The sequence below is a fragment of the Branchiostoma floridae genome, unplaced genomic scaffold (genome assembly GCF_000003815.2).
Source record: "Branchiostoma floridae strain S238N-H82 unplaced genomic scaffold, Bfl_VNyyK Sc7u5tJ_818, whole genome shotgun sequence".
NCBI lineage: Eukaryota > Metazoa > Chordata > Leptocardii > Amphioxiformes > Branchiostomatidae > Branchiostoma > Branchiostoma floridae.
Window position 1 is genome coordinate 139,748 of NW_023365936.1, and position 26,636 is coordinate 166,383.

Below are 26,636 nucleotides of genomic sequence, written 5' to 3' on the forward strand. Positions count from 1 at the left end.
TTAAAAAAGACTCACACATTCATCATTCTACTGGATACTTTATTTCAATTGAATGCAATCTCTATAAGAAGAAAACACAATGGAAATTTTGGTAGCAAGTGCAACATCAACAAAACTAAGAATGTATGACATTATTACATGTATAACAAAACTTGCACGAGTGCAGATAATGACAGCAAACCGTGTGCATGCTATTACAACTCAACTTATTAACCGGTTAACCTTACTGTTTTCTGGTGTATCTAACAGGTTGGACTGATCAGATAATGCTAATTTACCTTTATCCACAGAGTAACCTATATCTGTTGTTTTTAAAATAGGCCCGGATATTTAGAGATATCAAGTCATAGGACAGTGGTTTCAGTTATTTTTGTTGGCTCGATATACTAAAATACCCTGTTTCTAAAAACAATGGATGTAGGCTACCCTGCATATAAAGGTGAACTAGCAAGTTACATTCTACTTTTTAGCAGTTGCAATGTAAGTTGTTTAAAGTGCTTATTCAAACACTTGTCCTTTGTTTCTACACAATTACACACTTTCTACAACTGAATGCATAAAAATACAGTTACGAATGCACACAAATTCCATAATTGCTGCAAACACACTAAGTAAGTTTGGCTACAAACTAGAACTGCATCCGAATATTCAACAAAAACGTTTCCATTACTTAGTATTATCAGCAAAGTTAAAGAATGTACAACTGTACATGAAAGAAACCACTGTTCACATCAAACTGGTGTACATTCAAAGCTTGTGATGACACCACAATGGGTCTCTAAACCATACTATGCATGAATCAGTACATACTTGCAAAACTGTTACATATCTTGGGCTACACCACCTGCATGTGCCCTATGATTCAACTGTTACAGCATAATGCAACATGACATCAGATAACACAACATTGTAAATGACAAAGTGAGTACCTGTCTTGATGTAAGGTAGTACTCATGTTAGTATCCAAGTAGTTGTGGGTAGTACAGTAATTGTGTTAGATACATGTTCTTTATCATAGATAATAGTAATTAAATTATATCTAATTCAGTAACTTCAAGGAAAGTCAAAAACAGTGTCTTACTGTCTAGATAGATATACATGGGGATTTGGGTAATATCATGTAGTACTACATAACCCATGTCTTTCATGTGTACTTCTATAGCTACTTTTTGGGGTTATTTTAGAATGACTTGTATTCCCTAAAAATTAAATCTAAACCTTGAGCCCATTGATTTTTTTCCTATTCTGCATCATATTAGTTAATATGATAATACATGTACATTTGTACCTTCAGTCATGATATCAACCTTCATATATTGTAAAATTTGCTGTCATTTATTTCAACAGGCAGAAATTATCTTCAGCCAATTGGGCATTAAAAAACAGATTATCTTAAGTATTCAGTACAAGTGAGAATAGTTACCAACAAAAAATGTGGGCAAAACAATAACAATTAGGGTCCTCAGAAAAATACAATGAAGGGGAACCAAGTGGCAATCTGTGCTTCAATGATGATTTGATGATTGTATATACTTACCTGGTACAATTGTTCAGACAAGCATGTGTAGCTGTTAAGCTTGATAAAACTGGGCTTTGTACTCAGTTTTCGTATTTGGAGGACGAATCTTGTAGATATTTCCCCACTAGACTAAAGACTACACCAAGTGAGCTAGAGGGTGTAAGAGAATCTGCAAAATTTTACACTCTTACATGGTCTTGTGGGAAACATTTGCTTGTACAATCAGTTTTGACACTTGTACTAACTTGTAGGATGAATCCATGTCAATGCTTCCCCACAAGATTAAATACTAGATCATGTGAGCTTGGGTACATTAGCCTAGGGAATCTCCAAAGGAAAGTTAACTTGTACAGAAATAGTAATCTTGAAGCTGATCTATTAAGGGCAAAGACAGCATCCAAGAGCTAAACAGAGTCAAACAGATCCTGGGGGGAGTTGGACACTGTTTAGTCCTTGGATACAGTCTTTGCCACCAATAGATCTGCTTGGAGATTACAAAAGTAGATGTGTGGCATCCAGTGATATGAGAAGAGCCCTTTGAGGCACTTTGCTCTCCATTTGCAATGTGATGTTGCTCTTCTGATCCCTTATTCCTCTGTGCTAGCAAATATAGTAGCAACAACAAAGGCTGTCTGCTGCACTACTGAAGTCAAAACATAGGGCCCTCACATATAGGTGACAGAAATGTCACACCAACGGGCATCTGATCAGAAGACATCAACATTCAATCCTCATAGTCATTGTCCTTCATCTTGTAAAGTATCTTTGCTTCTGCAAAGTAGTTGTTATGCATATCATATTCATTCAGAAAAGATTGAAAATACTTTTTCATCCACTGATGTGATATTGGGCTCAAATGTTTAGGTACATTATTCTGTGAAAAAATGACCAAACCCTGCAGGTTCAAGCTTCCAACACCTCTTTCCACATGAAGAGTTTGGGTAGTTAGCTTGTTTAAGGCATTACTTCTAAATGAACAAAGGGGATGGGCATCAGATGAAGTGGATGATATATGACATTTATTGTAGAATATCGCCAGTTAAGGGTATTGTGCCAATGAGGTAAAATGCATAGCTTGCCACTCTTTCGTGGGGAATACCTCCTCTTATCCATTGTGAAAAATCCAAATAGAAATTAGACAATTCCAATGGACATGTACAGTATGATGTTATTGTGACATCAGAAATCTAGTTCAATGTAGGACTTGTCGTTAGTGGTATTTCTTTCCTACAGGTGCACTGATGTTGTTAGACATACGATCACCATGATGCTTTCTTGATGGAATTACGGTAAGAAGCAGTTAAGGGTGATGGTGAGATTTGGCTATGCTGATCTATCTGCAGGACTTGAAAAAAGAGAAGAATTTTTGATGGTATGTCTCTACTACAGCAACTACAGAAGCTAGCATTGAGGCATCTGTCAAAACCACATTTATAACTTTGATCATAAATTCAACAGTACCTTCAATGTCTCAGTCAACAGTCAAATTTGGTGGATTTCTCTACTTTGATGATGATCACTACAAAGAGAGGAGGAAAGTTAGAGTTTCAAACCCTACCAGAGGGGTCAGAATATTTCCGATACCGCGACGCGGACGCATCTCACATGGTACCGTTTGGGCCAGATTTAGACCAAGGCCATTTTTATGTTCTTACACGTCTCTTTGTAGACTAAAAATACACCAATAAAGTAGAAATACACCAATGCAAAGCAACACATTTCGTCAAACTCAATTGCAAACTCAATTAATCTTGTATGTCCATAAGAAAGTCCGTAAAGTAACTGTATAACACGCAACATAGCTCATTGTTCTATCCATGCCATACTGTCACTTTACGGACACTAACGTCATCTTATGAACATGCAGGGTAATTCATACAGTTGTTTAATTGAGTAAACATTGCCGCTTAATGTAACATGTTGCCTTACACTGCTATATTCTGATAAAGGTGTTATGCACGATTTATGTTCTGATGGTGTTAAACTGTACTTTGGGTATGGAGGTACATGTATTCCCAAGTGGGTAAGGATACTTGCTTTGTACCAATTTGATAAATTTGCATAGCCGCTTTTAGTGGGCAGGATAGTTTCATACATTGCACGATTAGGAAGTAAACATTTTCTCACAAGTTTAACCCATGGTCTCTTCAATTTATATCTAGATGCCTGTTGGTGTGAGATTACTGCCACCTGTGAGTTGTCACATCCGAGGGGAATGGCCAGAGAGTGAGGGATACATGGGTGTGACCATGAAAATTGCACAAATTTGCAAGTTCTGATCTGCTCGATGAAGATGTTGACTTCCGCATTACAGGATATCTTCAAAAGTGCATGTATGATATACATGTACACTTGTGATGATTCCTGAGTGCTGAGCCACTTGGCAAAACTGGCAATACCTCTCTGTCTGGCCATTCCCCTTGGATGTGACAAGGTGGCAGCCCTTAGTTTAAATCCGACGTGTCCACGATGATTTTTAAGAAAATCGCATCGTCGCGGACGTAGGCATGGCGTGTACTCTCCAACTGGCTGAGGGGCATAAACAGTGGACAGCCACTTGCAATATTCATGTCACTGGTTGGGCGCTTGAAAGATGAACTGGTTGGATCAGGGCGGAACGCATCGATCACGTGCTCACGGTTGTTCTGGTCCAGGAGCATGAAGGTCACCTTCTGACGGAATGGCCAGCGCAGTAACCCATCAAAGTGCCCCCTCATCAGGACGAAGAACAGGCTGATGTGGCTGCCCTTCCCCATCCCATCACCGTTCAGGTAGATGCGTGCACACATCTTATAACCTGTACGGCTGGTGTAGAAGCAGGGGGAGTAGATGGATGTTGTCTTACCAGTGATGGCGTCATGTCGCTTTCTTGTGAAGTCTTGGATCTTCCAGAGGAGAGTGGCATCGTAGGATGTCATCTCCAGGGATGTGATTCGGAGATCCTGCTCAGCAAGGGCCACGTCTTTGAGGGCGATGATTCTCTCCTGGGACTTCATCTTTCGCTCAATGGACTCTATGATTTCTCTGTCCTGGCGCCGCTGCCTCTCATATGCTTCAATGGTAGCAGAACACTTCTCAATCTCACGATTGAGAACTGCGACTATACCCTCAAAAGTAGCGACCCTAGTTTCCATTGCTACATACTTATGCCTCATTTCTTCCTGCTTACTAGCCATCTGCTGAATGCGATTTTCAAGCAACTTGGTTACCTCTGATGAGGCAGAGCCTGAGGCTCCCCCAACCTGTGATGCTGTGTTTTCCAAAGCAACAATCCTGTCAAACAGTGTCTTCATGTCTGCATCCATCTTGCTGACTGCCTGCTGCATGTGTTGAGCCTGTGGGTTCTGTTTCAGGAGGTTTACCTTTTCCATGAGAGTCAGATGATTGTCTAGCAGGTGGTTCAGGTGATCAACATGGTTCTTGGCGATGTGGTCATTCAGTTTCTCACGTTCCAGCTGTGATGATAAACAAGCTTAGATAGCAACCATACAAAGAACTGAAATGAAAGTTACAGAAATTGAAACATAACAAACTATAAGATTAAGAGTTCTTGTTATCTGTAAATGTTAGGGAGATATTCATCTATAGGTACATGCAAGTTTAAGATGATTGATTCCTTTCAGTGACTTAATTTCTTAATTTTCCAACATACCTTTGCCTGACATCCGACTTTAGCAAATCTGCAGGCTACTTTCAGCCTTTTACAATCTCCGGTGTCTTCATCCTGATGTTGCTGCAACTGTAGAGAGGATATTTCATTGCAATGATATGGACATATCTCAACTTAACTGTTAACAATAATCAACATACTTTCAAGATCAAGAGAAGCAAGCAGATTATATTTGCCGAGAACCTGAATTCCACTTGGTTAAAAAAGCTTCTGAATCAGTATGTTAAAAAGTACCACACCCCCACCCCCCACAACAGCCTGGAGGTCATGGGATTAGGTAGGTATAAAACTTGATTGATAAACCCCACTTACCTGGGCCCTTGGTATCTTCTTCTTCCCACAGAAGTCACAGTTCACGGGGACTTGAGGGCATATGAAAAGATGATCCTGCATAAAAGAGGTATTTCCTTGAAGTTAAACCTGTACATGGAACATGCATCTACTTGTATTGTGATTCCTGAAATACATGTACATAATTTTCAAATATAAAGAGGACTACATGTTAGATAGAACATGAACAAATCACAGTTTTACAATGATTTGTATGGTGACTTCTCCACCATGAATTCATGTCCCCACACTTCAAATACAATTGCATTTGTTTCCATTGCATTACTACTACTACTGTACTTAAGAATTGATTAAACCATGGCCATTAAACACAATGGAAAACATCAAAGTTCTTACCATGAAATAAAGTCTTCACAATTAAGTGAACTTAAGTCCTACAAAGATAAGTGATATGACCTTCAAATGTTACCTTTTCATCCTTCAGCAGTATTTCCTGTGCACAGTACTTGCACTTGACTTGTCTGACAGCACACTCCTTCTCCAGATGTGCAGCAAGATCCATTCTCATCACCTGTTTGCCACATCCTTGCTTTGGACATGGGATTAGGACAAACTCACATGTCTCTTGGTGTTCCTGGACAGTGGGGAAGACATACACATTGTCTTCTTAAAGAGAAGATTTCTCTAGCACTCTAACAAAAAGTTTGGAAACCTAGATTTTATCAATCTTATCTCCTCTATTAATTTTAGTATTATTCAGTTTATTTTAAACTTGATTTATTACCCTTTTCATTCATACGAAATTTGTCATGATCCTACATTTAAGGGTCAAATACAAGAGCTGACTATGCAAGTGTGTCATAAAAACAAAATGCGGACATTCCTCTCCCAAACAAAAACACAGTGTCTGAATTTGGCAAGAGAATTATGTCCCATTCCTTGGGCAATCAAATCAACATCAGTCATTGTAGTTTGTACTAGGGGTGGGAACAGGTAAATTGTGCCGGTGTGACAGCCGGGGGGCGAGATCACTAGCGTTCTCGCCCCCCTTTAGCATTTTCGCCCCCCCCCCCCCCCAAGAGCAGCTGGTTACTACATATTACAGGTGCGCTACCTGGTACTATACTGCACCTGGGGAGTAACGTATATGGTGTGTTACCTGGTACCTTATGGCACCTTATTACCGTACCGTAAGATGCCTGTCATACCTCGAAAGTCGATACTATATTGTTCGGTGCAAACATGACATTGAAATGAAAAAGACAATTTTTGCAGCTGAGGTGGCATAAAAACAGTGCTACTGCGAACGTATAAATCAACACCGTCTATGGTACGGAATACGTCAGCTATATGTTTTCAATTTGTCACAGTGTTTTCTTTCTTGTGCTGGAAACATTTCCAAAGCACTAACAAAAACACACGTGAATGATAGTTTCTCATTATAAACACTATCTACGCGCAAGTTGATATAGCTGTTGCTAAATGCTACACAAACACTGGTAAAGTACCAGTCTTAAGAAACACGGGTAAATGCATCAGTTCCTAAATACTAGAAAAAACAGTCATGTTGGAGGTGAAGATATCCCTTGGCCAGGTGCATATACCAAAATGTGCGTTATTCTAATTAATACCTAATATTTGCATAATTAATAAAGACATTACATAGTTCTTTTGTGGTCACTTCATGGTAGAGACTTCATATTGGAGATATATAGGTTGCTTGAGGACAGGTGAATACAATGAAATACATCTTATGTCAAGACTCAGGTAATATGCAATAATGGGAATACAAGGGACCCAACCTCCTTGTCTGAAACAAGTTCAACTATCTTATTACCATGTAATTACGTTACTATTGATACTATGAATGGAGCTATGTATCAAACTCGTGTACTTATATCATTCTGAAACTGCATTTTGTGATTTATACCAATCAACTTCTAAAATGTCATGTAAACCCGTTTTGGGGGGGGGGGCGAAATCGCTAAAGGGGGGCGAGGTAGGGGGGCGAGATCACTAGCCGGGGAGGGCGAGATCGCTAGCGATTTCGCCCCGGGGGGGGGGCGAGATCGCGGGGGGGCGAGATCGCTGTCACACCGGTACAAAAGCTTTTTTTCTTGGACCAGTCCCCAAAAAATAAGACCTGAAAATAAATCAGTGGGCCGAATTTTGGACCGGTTAGAAAATGAACATATTACACAGACTCAGTATAATCAGCAGGCATTCACGCATTTTGGTGCTTTGGCAGTTAAAGAAAATAACAAGAGTGAAGTAGAGTTCATAGTAATTTCTACCAAGCTTCTTCAGTCAAACGTACCAAGGAAGTTAGCCTTGTTTGCATGAAGACCTAGGATTTTAAAAAGCCAGTGGGAGTCGGAGACTTCACCAGACAGATTGTAGCGAAATAGACCATTGTTTTTAGTATCACCAATTCAAATGTTTCACAATCAAGTCCAGGTTCAGGTATGTGGGACTGACCTGAACCTGATCCTCTGGACCTGAACCAGACCTGGATTTTTTGTACCGGTGTGACAGCGTTTTCGCCCCCCTTTAGCGTTTTCGCCCCCCCCCCCCAAGAGCAGCTGGTTACTACATATTACAGGTGCGCTACCTGGTACTATACTGCACCTGGGGAGTAACGTATATGGTGTGTTACCTGGTACCTATATGACACCTTATTACCGTACCGTAAGATGTCATACCTCGAAAGTCGATAATATATTGTTCGGTGCAAACATGACATTGAAATGAAAAAGACAATTTTTTCAGCTGAGGTGCCATAAAAACAGTGCTACTGCGAACGTAAAAATCAACACCGTCTATGGTACGGAATACGTCAGCTATATGTTTTCAATTTGTCACAGTGTTTTCTTTCTTGTGCTGGAAACATTTCCAAAGCACTAACAAAAACACACGTACGTGAATAATAGTTTCTCATTATAAACACTATCTACGCGCAAGTTGATATAGCTGTTGCTAAATGCTACACAAACACTGGTAATGTACCTGTCTTAAGAAACACGGGTAAATGCATCGGTTCCTAAATACTAGAAAAACAGTCATGTTGGAGGTGAAGATATCCCTTGGCCAGGTGCATATACCAAAATGTGCGTTTTTCTAATTAATACCTAATATTTGCATAATTAATAAAGACATTACATAGTTCTTTTGTGGTCACTTCATGGTAGAGACTTCATATTGGAGATATATATGTTGCTTGAGGACAGGTGAATACAATGAAATACACCTTATGTCAAGACTCAGGTATATGCAATGACGTTAATATTGATACTATGAATGGAGTTATGTATCAAACTCGTGTACTTATATCATTCTGAAACTACATTTTGTGATTTATACCAATCAACTTCTAAAATGTCATGTAAACCCGTTTTTTTTTGGGGGGGGGGGCGAAATCGCTAAAGGGGGGCGAGGTAGGGGGGCGAGATCACTAGCCGGGGAGGGCGAGATCGCTAGTGATTTCGCCCCGGGGGGGCGAGATCGCTAGTGATTTCGCCCCCGGGGGGGCGAGATCACGGGGGGGCGAGATCGCTGTCACACCGGTACCCACCCATATATACATGGTACCCATTGCACAAAAGAGTGATCATAAGAAATGAGTTATCATTTTAAATGAAATAAACAAGCTTGCCAATGGCATAACTCATAATATGAAGTCCTGGCAGTTCTTTTGACACCTATAAGTAAACCTAGGGTTCAACCCATAAATGTACGAAAATAACAAACAGAAAAAAAATTGCGATGGCAATAAACAAACTTTCCAATGATGCATAACAAAATGGAATTGATACTGTAACATTATGATATTTCAAACTTAAGTTTCCAAACTGTTTGTTTTAAGTTTATATTTAAATACCAGAATGTTACTCCCTTTCCAGTGTCATACATATACATATCTTACCAAAAAAATCCATTATGAACTTCATAGCTTGATGGATATTTCAAACTTTAAATCAGAAGCCAAGATCAATGGAACTTTGTCCCTCATACAACTAGAAAGGTCATGAATAAATTTAAAAGAGCACAAATGGTTAACAAGCGAGCTAAATGTGGTAGTTTCTAATGCGGCCATTCCATTATGAAGGGATAAAAAAGAGAAGTGATTAGGCTTGTAAGCATTATCCTGAAAGCAATTGTTAGCAAATATTCAGCAAAGGCAAATGATAGAGAAAGCTGCTCACACAAGGAAATGTTCACAACCTGGATGTCTCTATTCATGCATTATGGACTAATACTGATAGTAAAAACAAGTCATGTTCAAGTGCAAACTAAATGACATGCAACACATGCAGAAGTACCGATCAATGCACTGAACAAAAAAAAGTCATAGAAAATCTGAAGTTTAAGTTCCATAAAGGTCCATTTCTGAACCTCTCATTCAGTTGCCTTCATGTCAGTTATAGTACAACTTTGGCAGTGATATAGTGTTGAAGGCCATGACTGTTTTGTTTTAATGCATCCTGAAGCAAACAATAGACACTCAATATGTCCTGACATCACACACGTAAACAAGAATACAGACCAATTGGGGCAACAAAGGAAGGTAAAAACGGTTGGTCACAGACAAATTATTTTCATACAAAAAGGCATGACAGAAGAACAGGATACGATCAATGAGAAGTAATGCCAAAGTTGATTTTTAGCATGTGCACTGACATGATAAGAAGTACATACTTGTACAGCCCTGAATATCAAGCAACATTGTAGAGAAAGGAATTTTTGGGTGTTCTAAACTACGAATTGGTGTTACGAATTCATGAAAGTTTTAAGATGCCATAATGCTATTGAATACAAGTTGCACTTTATTAGCAAAATGTGGATGTAAATATATTTGGTTGATTGTGTTGCTTATAGACCAAATAACTCAAGGGTTCAATCGTTAATCATTTGTGTTTGAATTCACTTTATGTTTATTTGGATGGTGGCTTCGACTAAGTTAGAGTTTCCAATAAAATCTTTGATACACTAATTGGCTGTTTTCTGGATGTAACCTTCTTTGTTTTTTTTGGATTGTTTTCATGTTGGATAGTTAGGTTGAATAGGATTAGAAAATAATAATCCAGATTTTTGTGTTGTGGGAAAGATGTGGTCCCAGAGCAGCTTTCTTTGAAACCGTGGCCATGTTGATTTGATTATATGAATGAAATCCTCTGGGAACCCCAGAACTGATGTGAGCTTTTTATAATATGTTTAGGAAGTTTGAACAAATGACCAGCCTCACTGCACTCACATAGTATCATACTATATGGAATACCTAATAATACATTCTTCAGTTTTGTTCTTTCACGTTATCTTCGTTGAATCTGAATTGACTTTTGGCATTCTACAACTGTCATATAAGTATCCATTTTAATATATTTTGGTCGCAATTTACCGTATTTACGGTATATTTGCTCATTTTGCAGCTGCCTTGTTCAATTTTCAGTATGTTTTTAATTTTTTTGAAAAATTGATGCACTTGCAGATGTCATCCACATAATCAAGTTGACATGGCCTAGCTGCAGATTACAAGCTTGTATATACAATAGAGAACATCATGCTGCTTGAGGGTATCTTTCCTATGCTTTTCCGTGTACTTCTTTTATTCTGTGGCTAAAAATTCTTACATTTAAGAACAACCCAGATTACATGAAATGGTGAAAGGACACAGCAAGATTATATCATGCTTCAGGACACAGGAGACCAGAAAATATTTGGAAGAGAGCAAGCAAAAGTCTTTTGTTTGTCTTTGAATATGGTATGGAAGCTACCTTTGATTGCCATTCTATATGCTGGTGTTTCAACAATAAAAAAAAAGGACTTTCCCTTTCCCCTATAGAGGAGGGATGATGGAAACATCATGTGCATAGTGGGGGCTTGTTACTGCTGTCACAGCAGTGTTGAATACCCACTCAAAACTAGGACTGCATCGTCCTCAGAAATAAGTACATATCACCATGACTGTACCAGAACAAGTGACGGCACCCCGCAGGTCTCCTACACAACCAGGACCAAGGTAGACATTATGACGCGCTCCGAACATTCTCGAGACATCGACTGCTTCATAGGACCTCAAAGGCCTGTACCTGATGGATAAAAGTACTGGCCATGGAAAGACAACATTGGCAGTTGTTATGTTGTTATTGGCAGCAGCAACAACTTGGTAGGTAATTATGCTCTACCAGGTGTTTTGCCTCAACATACCAAAACATATCAATCCCAAAACTGTATAATGTACACAACATCTGTGGAGTCCCTTTACCGCTCAGCCTGCCTGGTTGCCATCAGCAATGGCGTTGCAGCATTGTTCAGCTTGATGAGTCTCTGCTCTCTCTGGCAACAGGGTTGGCTGGACACAGCAACTTCCCACTGGAATGTTGAGCCTTGGGAGAATCACCTCAAGGATGTCTTTGTTGCTTGCCTTGAAGTATCAAGCACGTTGCTGGTTTTCAAATAGGAGAACTTCGGGGATGAAAGGTTGTGCATGGCATATCCTGCTTGCCAAGCTTGGCCCCTTACAGCTCCTTGCACCTCTTGCCTTGTACTACATGTGGATCCTTGAATAGCAGACCTTTGGGGATGTTGCCTATTCCAGTCATGGCCCATCTACCTTCCATGGCAAGTTGGCAGGGGCAAACATCTGTGCTATTGCCTTCTTCAAGCTCATCTTGAAGCATCAAGCCTCTTGTTTTCTTCATGTTCCCTGAATGACAGAGCTTTGGAGATATGAAAGGTTGCGCATGTTCCAGACATACCACCTCAATCTGCTTGGCAAAGAAAAACCTCTGTGTTGAGGTTGATGTGATGTATCTATCTGATTCTCACCATCCCACAGAGACCATTCAACAGCAAACAGGATGTCTTACGCCTTTCTAACTGTGTGTAGTCAACATTGATAGAAGAGCTTCTTATCTGTCTTGTAGCTGATGGATATGCCATCCCAGCTGTTATGTTGAAGATATCACCAAGCATGACTATGAAGGTTATGCTGATGAGTGTTGGCAACAGGACAAAATCTTGCTTCACTCCATTGGTCCATGGGAAGGCTGCTGATGTTTCTCCACCATCAACCCTAGGCCTCAAGCCAACTGTCATTGTCATGCCATCATGAAATGAAACCAATGGTTTTATGAATAAAAACCATGACCAATCATCCCATATTCTGTTGAAACTGAAGAGTGCACAACAAGCTGTACAGCTTCCCTGGCAGTCAGCTTCACTTTTGTTATGTCAAGCAGGGCACTGCAACTCTGTAGGATTGTCTCTCATACCAGAACCAGAACTGGCCATCAAGCCATGACTCTCCCCATGAAGTTTGAGCTAGGTGGTTCTGCATCCCTTGGCCTGGTGAAACAATAACTAATCCAATAATGTGGAATTACCCGAATTCAAAAATTCCAAATAGGGCAGTGTACCTGAACATGTACCAGTAGAACAACATCAGTCCAAAATACCACGGAACATACATGTACGTGTACATGTACATGTACCTGAACAAACTTTTATTATACTCATTGTAGAACACAACTTTTACCAGCAATACACGATGTTGTTACTAAAACATGTTAACTGTTTATTCATCTTTCTGTCATCATTGAAGACCACAAGTTACACGTACATTGCCAAGTTGTTCAGGTACAGGTACGGGTACACTTCTTAACCAGAACCTGTAATAGTGTAAAACCTCTGTGCAGAAGTCCATAACTGATGAAAGATATACACTGATATACAGTCGTAAAAACATTAAAAGGTGATGCAGCACCATTGGTCTATAGGGAAAGCCTTGGGGCCTCATGACATGTGCAATGTTAGAAATGTCAAGACAGACTATGGTACCACTGTGAATAAAGAAGCACTGATCCAGTCAAATATTCAACAGAAGAATGTATACTCTAACCATTACTATGCAAATATCTACATGAACTTACTGTATAGTAATTTATTTATAAGAATATATAGTGGTAAACTATTTATGGGTATGTGTAAAAGATCAAAGATGATTATCTTAAAAACAGCAATGTCCACTAATTGTTAGGGGAGGCAAATAAACACATACTTTTGTTGAAGTGTTTTCTTTTTAAAGATTTTTTGATGAAGTTTGAGGTTCCTGAAATAAAACGTTTCTTCAGCTGACTCAGATATGGACGGCAACATTTATGAATGTTACATTTAATTCAGTGGTTACATTAGTGTCCTACCATTATGTGTGCTGTAGCATTATACTACCAACTAAATGACTTAAGATTTCAAAATCAAATCAAAAGTAGCAGATCTACAAAAATGTATATATTTTACAGGAAGTAACATATGAACATAGACAGACTGTACAAACATACAGATTGGGAAAGTTATGAAAGTTAACTTTGAGTAGATAATGGGTATATACATCATACAAAGGCAGAACTCAAACACATGGTTACATGCAAAATTGTATGTTCTAATGGCAAAAGTATCACATTTAATGTTTTTTGATATTTCACCTCCAAAAATTGAATTTCAAGGTTGTGATCATAATAAATTCACCTCCAAAATTGAATTTTTTAGACACGTCACCTCTAAAATTGAAGCTTTCTAGAGATCACACCTCCAAAATTGAAGCTTTGTAGACATTTCACCTCCAAAATTGAAGCATTCTAGACATTTCATCCCTAAAACTGAAGACTTCTAGACATTTCACCTCCAAAATTGAAGTTTCCTCTAGAGACACTTAACATAAAAAATTGAGGATATCTAGTAGACATTTCACAGACATTTCAACTCCAAAATCTTCTGGACTTTAAACCATCAAAATTGAAAGTTTCTAGACATTTTACCTCCAAAACTGAAGGTTTAAAGATGGCTCGCATCAGAAATTGTAGGTTTCACCTTTTCACCTCCAACTTTGAAGGTTTTTAGACATTTCACCAACCAAATCGAAGTTTTCTAGACCATTTCACATCAGATTCTGAAATTGAAGCTTTCTAGACATTCAAAATTGAATTTTTCTAGACATTTCACATCCAAAAACTGAACTTCAAGGTTTCTAGACTTTTCACCTAAATGTCATATTGAAGGCTATTGCCTTTAAAATGGATGGTTTCCAACTTTTTCATCTTAAATCTTAGATGGTGTAGATAGGTAATTCTACTGGTTGTTGCATGTAGATATCTTGAGACCTGTCACTACTTATTAGGATAAAATTCCAAGCCTATTTCTTTTAAGAACAAACATTAAAATATTTTTCAAACCTGTTAGAAGAACATACCTTTTCAGCCCCATCCAGATTTTAAATGGTTTCAAATCTTTCATGTTTTACTTACATCATATTGCTCCGCCTTCCCTTTCCACTCACACAGACCTGCGTTCAGACACTTAACTGGCAGGTCTCCAATGTCTCGCTTGATAGCTCTATCCGGAAATGCCTTGATTCAAAATAAAACACAAATGTTATGACTTTGGATAGAGAAAAGTGACATATAAACACTGACTTAAGGCAGTACATGTAGGCTAATGGGTAACAATTTAATAATTTGGTACCAAAATTATGGCTTGATTTTCTGTATAGTGACTGACGTGTGTGATAAGTATACTGCTTGACATATACTAATAGTATTAAGAAAATACACTGAAATAGGAAATAGCCCCCAAAATATACATTTTCAGCCCTTTTCCTTCACCTACATGTACCACCTGTCCACCTTTGATGTGATTATCAGAATAATGTCTGCAATGATTGCAGTATCATGGATCTGATATCATTATTTGACGTACCTTCAAATTGCAGTTCGAAATTCTGCAATAGTTTATGTGTTCCTCAATAGCAGTGTGCCTGATGGTCTTGACTGCTTTGCTGCGCTCCTCTGACATGAGATGCCACCATATTGCTTTGCATTGTATTTGTTTATGTTTTCATTAAAATATTTTGTCTTCTCAACTCTTGCCGGAGAGAAGACTGCAATGTCAGACTTTGCTAAACTATTTTCAAGAGTTTCCTGTTGCTATACTGTACACTTTGCATATGCTTTCTTAAAGCTGTTCCAAGACATGACATGGATTTTCTTCTTTCTGTGGTCACCAAGGCAACAATTCATCTTTAAATTCAAAATTGCTGACTGAAAAAGAGACATTTATGATGGCAAAGTATTGACATGCACATAATGCAATGCACACATCACAGTCAAATAGATGAGTTATACCAATAATAACATTAGTATATTTCTAAATACACTGTGTTACAATCTGTTCTTCAGAGACATTCACAAGTGTTGGTGTACACAAAAATGTAATGGTGGTATAACCTGGTACAATGTATATAATAGTAGTCTTCTTATTTTTCAAAAGTTGGTACACATGCAATTGCGAATCCTTTGAATTCCCTCTATTTTGCAACATTTGAGATTTATACCTGCTCTCTCTTTAGCATTGAATCTTCTGACTGCACATCCTGTGGGCATTGTTTGCACATCTGTATATCTGGAAGGCTGTAAATAGAAAATATAGACCTGAGTAACAAACAATCAATGGAAAATAGTTAATATAACATTTCACTAAAGAAAGCAAACTGATTGGTCCAGATTCTATCAGGTACCTGATATATATAGATACAAGTAATAATATCAATAGAAACAATAATTAATGGAATGTACGAATGACTGAATCTGAGGAATTTGATTAAAACAATCGTTAAGAAATCAAATTTTTATGAACTTAGTTTGTATGACCTAAATAGTGGCAGATATACTCAATGCGGCTCAGACAAAATTTGAAGAAGCTCCAGACACATGACAGATATTCCTCTGTGAACTGCTCTCCAATCTGAACTAACACTAGGAAAATGATCTCAGTTGTTCCATTAACTTTTATACAATGTGTATTAAGGGCATGACCATTTTTAATTTAAGGTAATGACATGCATATGACATAAATGTAAATATTTGATGTCTTGTATATATGTCATTGTATTTGTGAAGTCCAGTGCCCCTAGGGCAAGTGACTAATAATCTAGATTCAGATAAAGTCTCAAGTCTCCTCTTCAAACAGGTGCGCCTCATCATCACACTTTTTTTTTATCGTGCTGTGAATAATTACGTACTCGAAGATTTCATCCAGACATGATTTGCAATAGCGATGACCACAGTATGTCTGGAAGGGTTCCCGGAGAACAAGGCGGCATGCTGAGCACAGGTACTTGTCTTCTACCCTGACTTCAAAGATTTCCCGTGAGTATCCTGGCATCTTGTATTCAACACCTGCAATGGAAATAAAAACATTAGTTATGCACTTCCTGACCCACTATACCAAACATCAAAAAGCAACTGTTATCTACAACTCGGTTTAGTTCTTAGTTGGCAAAAGAATTTACTGAGACCTTATACAAGTAATACTATATTAAACAAGAGTTCGGAGACCTCATACCTCCATGAAATATTCTGATTATGCAAATGACTTTCTTATGCTTGCTTATGTACACCTTTCACTAATTTACACAGGTCACAGTGTTGACAGCCCAATCATTTACTACACATACTAAGAAGAATTAGGATACTTCCATTTAGGATAATTAATTATGCAAATTAGTCACTTATTTGCATAATTAGTATCTGCTCAACTTCGGCCTGCCACGAACTACATATGTAACATATATTTGAGTCCTATATTGGAAAACACTGTAAATATAGATTTTCCTCATTAAATATGCAAATTAAGTTCAAATTTGCATAATTTGTACTTCATAATGTACATCTCTGCCACAGGTACCTGCATACCAAATATGGAAATCCATTATTCCTATGTTCCATTATTCTCCTTGAAAGATTTTGACAAAAATGCTCCTGCAGTTACAGAGCAAGCCGCTAGGGGGCTCAAACATACACCACTTCTTCCTTACATCAAAAGCTATCTGCCATGAAGAAATTAAGACCATAGCATATCCGGTTAAAAAGATATAAAAAATGGAAGTTCTGCTGCAGTACCAAGGTCACACACCAGGAGGCCCAAAATTGACCTTGACCTTCGTCTTCCCCACCCCTACCCATATACAAAATATCACCGTAGTCCATCAAGAGGTTCCCAAGTTATGATGTCCACAAATATCCGGAAACACACACACACACACACACACACACACACACACAGACAGACACACTCAAAACTATACCTCCATTTTTTCATGGAGGTAACAACTTAAAAAGTGAAATATTGCAGAACTCTGCTTAGCTAGGGATGGAGAAGAAACTAGAAAAGCCGACATTTGCTTGAGAGCAAATACAGCATATTTCAGCCACTCCCTCCCCATGCAACAACAAAATCACCCATTTGAAAAATCACTTTTACTAATGAAGGTTCAACTCAAAAATGAATCTGACAAAATCCTACTGTGCAAGAATGGACTCCAGTACACCCCATTTGAATTTGCACAATAGACCAGTCCAGAAATACTTTTGAACAAGAAACCGAATCCAAAATTGAAGTTCGCAAAAAAGGTCCCCCTTGCATGAAAAGGTGTAATAGACCAGTCTAAAACACTTTGACATGATCACCAAAGTTCAAAAATGGATTTAAAAAAATGCCCCCATCTGTGCAAGAATGGACTCTCCCAGCACACCCCATGTAAAATTGCAAAATAGACTAGTTGAAAATACACTCACTGAAAGACTTAAGGTATTTTGGTTGGCTAAATACCACTGCAGTGAAACTATGTTTTTCATGTACATAATGATGGTTACAAACTCACGGTTGCGCAAACTGATATCTACTAACGATCTGTAGTTACAGTGGAATTCGCTTATTTGGATAGCTCATTTGTCAGCGCATTTTATCCAATAGTCCGAAGTATCCAACAGTCCGAAGTTGGGCCACTTAGGACCGAAGGGACACTACACACACGATACGGAACTTCATTTACAAAAGACCCACAAAACTTTTTACTCAGACATTTGTTCATCTAGAACAGTAGTCTAAGGTCTCATTCCTGTATTACTCCGAGTGTAGAGTCTAAAGGAATCCGGGCGAAAAAATTATATGGCCCGCAAAGCGTTGTTTTAGGTGGACCATAAATTCCCATTAATAAACCATAACTGATATGAAAAGGAATTTAGATGAAAGCTTGTGTATTATTGGCATGATCATGCACGAAAGTTTCGTGACCCGATCGATCCTCGGACGTTTACGTTTATTTGTACTGAAAGCTCCGGTCAGGCCCCGGGTATTGAAGACGACCTCTAGCGAATAGCGGCTAGGTGCATTTTGAAATGTGATAGAAATTGTTGCGTCGGCTAGATTTGGGTGAAAATTTTTTTATTGTCTAACAAACGTGTGTGCTTACAATAGAAAGCAAAACATCTCCAAATAGACTGTGTTTTAATTGGATTTGCGGACATAGAAGCTGTGTGTTAAAGCATTGAATTCAATGGGGCGATCTAATTGTGTAATGAAACCCTAAGCAGTAGTTAACCTACAGTACTGCTTTGAATGAATGGAACGTCAACTGTTTGAATCTATAACATCATTTAATAGCCAGCAAAATATCGAAGAGATTCCAGTTACAAGCTTTACATAATTATATGTTCCGATATTATACAATTTACGTGCGGTGATAAATCTAATAAAGATTTTTAAGTCGGTGGCTAAATGAACATGTAGAAAAATACGCTTGACTTGCACTGCCGAGGGCATAACTAAATGAACCACAACAAAGACAAACACAACTTCGCTTGTATTGGCCGGAAAAAATCATGTTGATTTCGTAATTTTGAGCAAAATGACGGTACGTATTGGAGAGATAAACTCTTCACCTTCTTATTTACATCTTGTGTCCACAAACTACGCTGAAATTTCAAACTCGACGCCGTCTTTCGCGGTGGAAGACGGAAAAAATCAATGTCAAAACATTTAAGATGGCGTCGCAGCGTGGGTTGAGATATCCCACCATTCAATGCGGCTGATTGCGACATCACAGTTCATTGACCCTGTTGCATTACGTGCGCTGCAAAAATCTATGTAGCGCAGCCGAAATCAGCTCAATAATGAGACAGTGGCTATGTAAAACACATTTTTTTGTAGGGTAAACCAAATTTAGACATTGTTTGAAGGCGAAATATGAACTCAAAAGCGTGTTGACGTCCACCCATCATGCCTTGCAACCTACCAAAATGGCGCCTGACCAAATGTTCGCGCGCTTCCACAGCGGTATCGGCAAGATTTTTGGTGGAATCTACCTTTCTTTCGGTCCTTTTCATGATTCTATAGCGCCCTCATCTGGCTCAAGGTAGGTACTGCAGGATTAGGGACTGCTGTGTCCAAATCAGGGCTGTCTCCAGCTTAATTTTTTTCCGTCCCAATGAATTGCTGATTTTCCTGGTTAAGTATGTCATTTTAAGTATATGCCTTCATACATACAGTTGTTGGTTAATTTTCACCTCATTTTGTAAGTTATAGCGTATATTTTCCCATTTTTATTCGATAAACGTTGACATAATCCTATCCAAAAACCCGAAGTTTGAGATGGCGGGTTATCCAATTCTGCGATGTCTTAAACAATAGAATGAATGGCAAATGGTTTGGGATTTCGCAATTCTATACAATTACCCGAATTATCCAAATAGGCGTAATATGAATAATTGGAATCAACTGTATTAAGAATTAATTTTTTCTAATTACATGTAGATGAAAACAAACATTTTCTAATTACTACAGTTCATTAGTAGATATCAATTTGCGCAACCGTGAGTTTGTAGCTTTCATCATTATGCAACGAAAAACGAAGTTTCATTACAGTGGTATGTACCAAAGTGCTGTATTTTGTCATATAAATAAATAATATTAGGGGCAATAAAAATGATGACGTCATCAATTTGGCCCCCAAAAATCAGATTTAGAATTCTTTCATGGCCATCTATCAACAGTCATTACGGCTTCATTCTTTCTTAATTTATCAATAAGAAAACAGTGGAAGGTCAAAATGCCAATTTAGCCAACCGAGATACCTTAACAAAATCCCCAGTCCAAAGATGAATTTTTCTTAAAATGAACCCCTCCGCGTAACAATGGACTCTTCCAGATAACACCAGGCTTGCTGATTGGCTTCCAAATCCTCCTCACGATATTCATTCAGGCTAAGTGATTGGTTACCTTTTTAATTACTAGTAAGTTATATTGGCATACAGTTCTGCAAGTGAGAAAGCCTAAAAATGGGGTCGACGACCTTGAGGTCATTGACCCTGTAGCCATCGGAAAATGACCCAAAAAATCCCCCCCAAAAATTGTTTTGAAGTGGTTCATGCCAAAAATAATACATGGGTCATTTGGATGAATATCTAGTGCACCCCTGTACCAAAATGTAGGTCATTTGGCTGCAAAACCAGCGTACAGGAGCGAAAAGTGTCCTTTTTTGTAAAAAAAAATGGCCCAAAAATCGCATAATTACGCATTTTGTTGTACTGTATGCCAAAAGTGTTATTGAATCCATGTGCGCATATGTGAAGTGCACTTCTATGCCAGAATTTGAGCTCAATTGGTCGTAAAACCAGGGTACTGGAGCCAAAAATGTACTTTTTTGGTCAAAAAATGGCCAAAAAAAATCACAAAAGTAAGCATTTCGTTGTGCTGTATGCCAAAACTGTTATTGACCCCATGTGGGCATATGACCATGGCACCTCTGTACCAAATTTCAGGTTATTCTGATGTAATACCAGGGTACAAGGGCCAAAATATACAGTTTTGGTCTAAAAATTGCCCAAAAAACGCAATAAAATCATTTTAAAGGCAAATATGAAAAAAAAAATTTAAAAAGCCTAAGGGAATTGGCCCACTCTACCCTTGTCCAAATTTCAAGTGATTAGGTAAAAGAATGACGGAGATAACGTGTTTTGAAGATTTGACAGGAGAAGAAGAAGAAAGAAAGAAGAAACATTACGAATACAATATATTTCATCGTACCTGTGGTATGGCTGAAATATAAATACCTGGTGTGCACATGTACATACTGATATGACTGTTGAAACTAGGGTTCAGCAGGTAAAAGGACTGTGTGCAGATAATGTCAAATATGAATGTTAAACTTTAAAGTCACCAATAACTGTTATATAGTTGCAGAATAGCAAATATACAAAAGTAACGAGCTCCTTTCTCAGCACTGTGACACCTGGTGAGTGCTGAAGTGGTCGTCTGCACTTGAAGTCCAGCGCAGTGCAGGGCCGAGACAACTACTATTCCGCACCGGAGATACCTGTTCTACCTGTAACTATAATATTGTTTGCCAAAAAGATAGGAAACCTGTTGTAATAGTTGTCTACCTGTAATGTAATGACCTAATGTTTGTGGGCGCCCAGTGCTGAGGCCGATTTGACTGTTGATTCAGCACTGGAACACCAGTGCGGAACACGCTATTTTTGCATATTTGCTGCAGAATACACCTGCTTGGTTGTTAAAACTCAATAAAAGCTCTGTGTGTGTTGTGCTGGATGGTACTAGTGTACCATGGGGGGGGGGGGGGGGGCCTAGCTCTAAATGTTATGAAGTAGATTTCTAGCGAGGTCAACGCCCATGAAGCCGGTTCTTTCAAATGCAGAGTAACCAATTAACGCCAGACCGGTGGCACGCGAGGGCCAGGGAGGAATGTTTCACACCTTTTGTCCGTCGATTACTAGCTGTTGAATACCGTCAATACATTACAAAGGACATCTTTGTGGGGCTTCCTTTAGTTTGCAGCATGTATTTTTATGAGCTGGTCCCTTTGAATGCTGGTTATATAGAGTAGAAGGACGGACTGAATAATCAGCAAACAACACGACTTGAGTGCATAACGCATATATTTGACAACTTACTACAGCCGTTGTACACCGGGTCATCAGAGACGTCTCTTTACCTTGTTACAAGGTACAAGTTGTAAGTTGTAGAACTACGTACTGTTTTTATTTTTGTGAATGCAAGGAAATAACACTGAAACATAGGGTGACACGTACTAAAAGTCACAACTTTTTGGGTTGACAACATTTTGGGGAGTGACAAGAAGCGAAACATTTCAGTTACAAAAGTACGACCGTATAGTGATAAAAAGTAAAATATTCAACAAAAGAAAACTTTTTAAAAATTGCACCACGTCAGGTTCGAACTCTGGTCCAAAAGTTACAAATCCAATCACTGGTCAACTACGCCACGAAGCCTTGAGGTTCAAGTTCACGAAAAATAGAACTAAAGTGACAAAGCGCGTAATAAAAGAGACGGAAATAAACTGTAAGGCCGTCATTTCAAAAAGTTTAATGGCACGAAAACTCGCTACAGTCCCGACACCTTTAGATCACCAAAGTAAACTTTTTAAACTGATATATAAAGTTGTTTGTGAGCAAGTAAAGCTCCCGCACGGTGCAAAATGACGAACAATAATGCCTGCTTGATTTGAGTTCACGGCATTTGCATGATAAGCAAGGGTGCGAAAAGCTCGCAGTTATCGCCCAATGTCAGTGACCTGCCAGCAGCTATTTGATTGGTCCTCGCTAGAAACTACTGAATGTCAAATAGTCTACACGGGGGGGGTCAAAGTTCATGCAGAGTCACAGTGACAAGGTGAATGCCTGACGAGTAACAGTCCAACTGTTCCTCTCTTAGAGACTTACCTGCCCCACCAATACAATTCAAACTGGAGATTGCTCAGTCTTAATTTGCCCGTGTACTTGCCACCAGAGCATGTGTTTGGTTGAAACGTTATTTTATACACACTGCCCAGAACAAGATGGCGGACGGTGCAAAATTATATGTTCCAAAGTCCATTACGTTAACATGCTTGCTTAAACTTTCACATATTTTAGAAAAGGAATTAATAGATGAAACTTTAAGTGAGCTTGTATTGTTGCAGTTGTGCTTGTTTGACTTTTCCCGTCCTATAATTTTTAGCGTTCTCCTACGCGACCTTAAATCCCCTGGCAGAGCATGATATTTTTTAGATGCGCTCTGACGTTATCGTGATTCTGGAGCTATTCAGCTATTACTCAGTAACGTTACAAACATTGACTTCAAAACACACTTACCAGTACTCAAAACCTAAATTCTTCGGCTCTAATGCATAGTTTAACACTTCGACACGTCGCTGCGTCTGGCCCGGCCTTGTGACCAAGCTAAAGTATCCATCCGCGATGTAAACACGATGTTCGGATAAAAAAAACAAAAAATCATGCAGTACATTTGATTTCCGCATAGTGGCGCCAATAGCCCATTTTGCTTTATTTGCAGCTCCTTTTGTCTCTGAAATGCTTCAATCATGTTCATCTCTTTTGACGAAATTTAGGATGGCGGATATCTGTGACCTGGCGCAATTATATTAACGTTACTAAACTTTACTTGAACTTTTATCTATATTATAGGGTTCAAGGAAGGTGCCTTAATTGTCCTTCTTAAGTATTTTTTTTTGCGATTACGTGCTGTCTTCTGATTGGCTACCATAACAAGGTTGTCAAATGATCTGGAAAAACTATCACAACACAGCTATAGTAGTAGCCGATCAGAAAACAATTCGGACATTGAAAGTGCCGACAGTTAAAACCACCTGTTCTCTTTTTTTTTTTTTTTTTAGTTCTGCTTTTTTTATCCTCTGAGCCCTTTCTATCCTCTGAGCCTTTCGCCATGTGGCCGAACTTTTAAACTTTATACGCGTCCAGTATACAATTTCTTTTTAAATTCTAACATTTTGAAAAATATATTTACAATCAAAATGACTAACAATGCACTCAAAACGTCTGTAGACGTTTTGTCATTTCTGTAAGGTGAAACCAAGCGGCAGCAGGAAGTGGTCGGACTGCATGTCATGTCGTGCTAGTGCAAGTCTTGTCCCCCACCCTTTACCCATGGGCCATGGAGGCTATATGTTTTAGAAGTCCTTGATGGTGAGATAGAAGAGTAGTCATAGTACGATTCATACTTTTCCTTATCACCCAAACACGAACTTTGGCATGTGACTAACGGCATACAGATTACAGACATCCGGCCACGGTACACATGTCGCTCAACTTTCACTATAGAAAATTAAAAGAAAAAATATTTAAAAATCAAAAGTTAAACGTATCGTTAATATGGTTATGTCTACAATATCTTTGAGTTGCTCTCTATCAACTAACAAAACTTGCTATAGTCACAAAATAGGGTTTTACATTATATTGGGAAAAGAAATATGCTATTTTCACAATGAACTAAGCAGCCCAGAACCCGGAAGTACCACCAACAATGCATCAGCGACAAAACCAGACCTTCGAACACGGTACACTTCTGTTGTTGAAATACGTACACTCACCTTATTTGCATCTGTGAATGGCTGATGGCATATGGAATTCAAAATTGTACAATTTAAGCGGGAATGTAGTCCTTTGGCGCCTTAGTTTTTTTGGCGGGCCAGTGTCACGTGTCGGTGAAATGCGCATGCGTGACATCTGAGATAAACAAAGTTATTTGCTTGTTACGTCTAATGTGGTTTTGTACATTGGTGCTCTTGCAAAAACTGTAGAAGGTATGAGTAAGAACCCTAGTTAGACTATGAAACAAATTTTAGGTGAACTGGACATTTCTTTCATAAGCAAGATCTGAGAGGACTATCTGAAGGTTTCATGCAAAATTTAAGTCATTCTCGTTTCGTGCAATGCGGTTAGCATGGGTACCGCCCTTAGTCTGAAACTAACACAGATGGCTGATCATGGCTCACTGAGCCAAAAAACGACAACATCGGATCGCAATTATTGACTGCCCTCAGAACTCTTTTAGTTAGCGTCACTGAAAGTGATAGATTTTTTTTTATTAATTCGTTCCCCATTTTTCAAACGCTGTTGTCAAAGTCCCCTAAAAGATGCAGTTTCTATGATGGAGAACTGATGACTACGATTAATGTGATAAAATATTTTGGAAAATGAAAACAATTTAGCGCTTAGCTGTGCGTGTCCTACTTTCCCAGGATGCTTATCAATATATTTCAGTCAACGCCCGTATACCACTATCCAAACTCACCGATAATTGCAAAAATATGCTCTTATGGTCTTGATACAACGCATGTACGACTGTACCTTTGTCCTGGTTGTTGGTCAATGTGATGGTCTGCGGCACTGCTCTTAACTTTGAATTGATTTATCTGTGAAACAACATTCTCAAACATTAATGGAAAAGTTGTTATATCCACATTTCTCACACTACGCCATATACATATATATATATATATATATATATATATATATATATATATATACATATATACGCCATATACATATATATATATATATATGTATATGGCGTAGTGAGTAATGTGAGGTTATAGAGAGACCTATATATGCTATCAGATACTTCACCATCCTATATATATATATATATATAGGATGGTGAAGTAATTTGCCTGGAATCGACTTGACTGCTTTGTCCTGCCAGGAAAAGAGAATGATACAAGTATTCACTTTTTTCACATTCCAAGATATAATCATTTTTTGGAAAATACATATCAAAACATTTGCTTGTGGAAGCATGCAAACTAGTGACTGATTTCTAAAATGCCGATGTATTACAATGTGTACCGTGACGAAAACTGTCGGGCGCTAACTCATTTGAAATTTGCAAAAATGACATTTAGTTCTGTGCGGATTAAATCCACTTGGGTCGACTGGGTAAGGATAAAAGATCAAGAGCTGCTAGTATGTAAACGGTTTCGGTCCCTCAAAAATCCTAAATATAGTCGGAATCCTCTGTTGTAATGCTACTCCCTTAGTTATTTCTGGGGCCTGCATTGGGCGTCCCTTCAACGCTTACATATTACGCTAAATTCAGTAAGTGTCTCTCTAGTACGCCCCACGGTAAATTCATCCTCCTGCGCAGGGACATCCAACGGCGTTGGATGTCCCGGCGTAGGAGGATGGGTAAATTCTGAAACTTCGAATTTGGAAGGCCACAATTGAGCCCGATAAACATCACAACTTGCTTATAAATGAAGCCGATAGTGTCATTTGATTTTCGTGTTTATAGGAAAACAATAATGTGAGGTTATAGAGAGACCTACATATGCTATCAGATACGCTGAAATTCGCCATACTGTGACACATCTAAATGGAGGAATCGTGGTACCACGTCATATCTATCCCAACGTAACCTAACGTACAGTCTTGACAGCGTAACCTAACTCTATTGTAAGTCTCTTTGGAGATAAATGCTGGAGTCCCG

The 26,636-nt window shown here is 38.6% G+C and overlaps 1 protein-coding gene across 1 annotated transcript; it reads right to left on the minus strand.

Moving 5' to 3' along the window:
* Positions 1-18: 18 nt before the first annotated feature.
* On the minus strand, positions 19-23,614 carry LOC118409012 (TNF receptor-associated factor 2-like). The gene is made up of 8 exons (XM_035809879.1): positions 23,483-23,614; positions 16,552-16,708; positions 15,865-15,940; positions 14,780-14,881; positions 5,950-6,114; positions 5,502-5,576; positions 5,172-5,258; positions 19-4,974 (listed from the first exon to the last, which is right to left on the minus strand). The coding sequence occupies exons 2-8, from the start codon at positions 16,692-16,694 to the stop codon at positions 3,964-3,966; spliced, it is 1,659 nt and encodes a 552-aa protein (XP_035665772.1). The 5' UTR covers positions 16,695-16,708; positions 23,483-23,614; the 3' UTR covers positions 19-3,963.
* Between the last annotated feature and the right edge of the window lie 3,022 nt (positions 23,615-26,636).

Coding starts and splice junctions, on each gene's coding strand:
- LOC118409012 (XM_035809879.1), bottom strand. CDS start 16,694: ATGCCAGGATACTCACGGGAAATCTTTGAAGTCAGGGTAGAAGACAAG. Junction 15,941..16,551: donor TGTCTGGATGAAATCTTCGA/GTACGTAATTAT, acceptor TTCTATTTACAG/CCTTCCAGATATACAGATGT. Junction 14,882..15,864: donor CAATGCTAAAGAGAGAGCAG/GTATAAATCTCA, acceptor TTTTGAATCAAG/GCATTTCCGGATAGAGCTAT.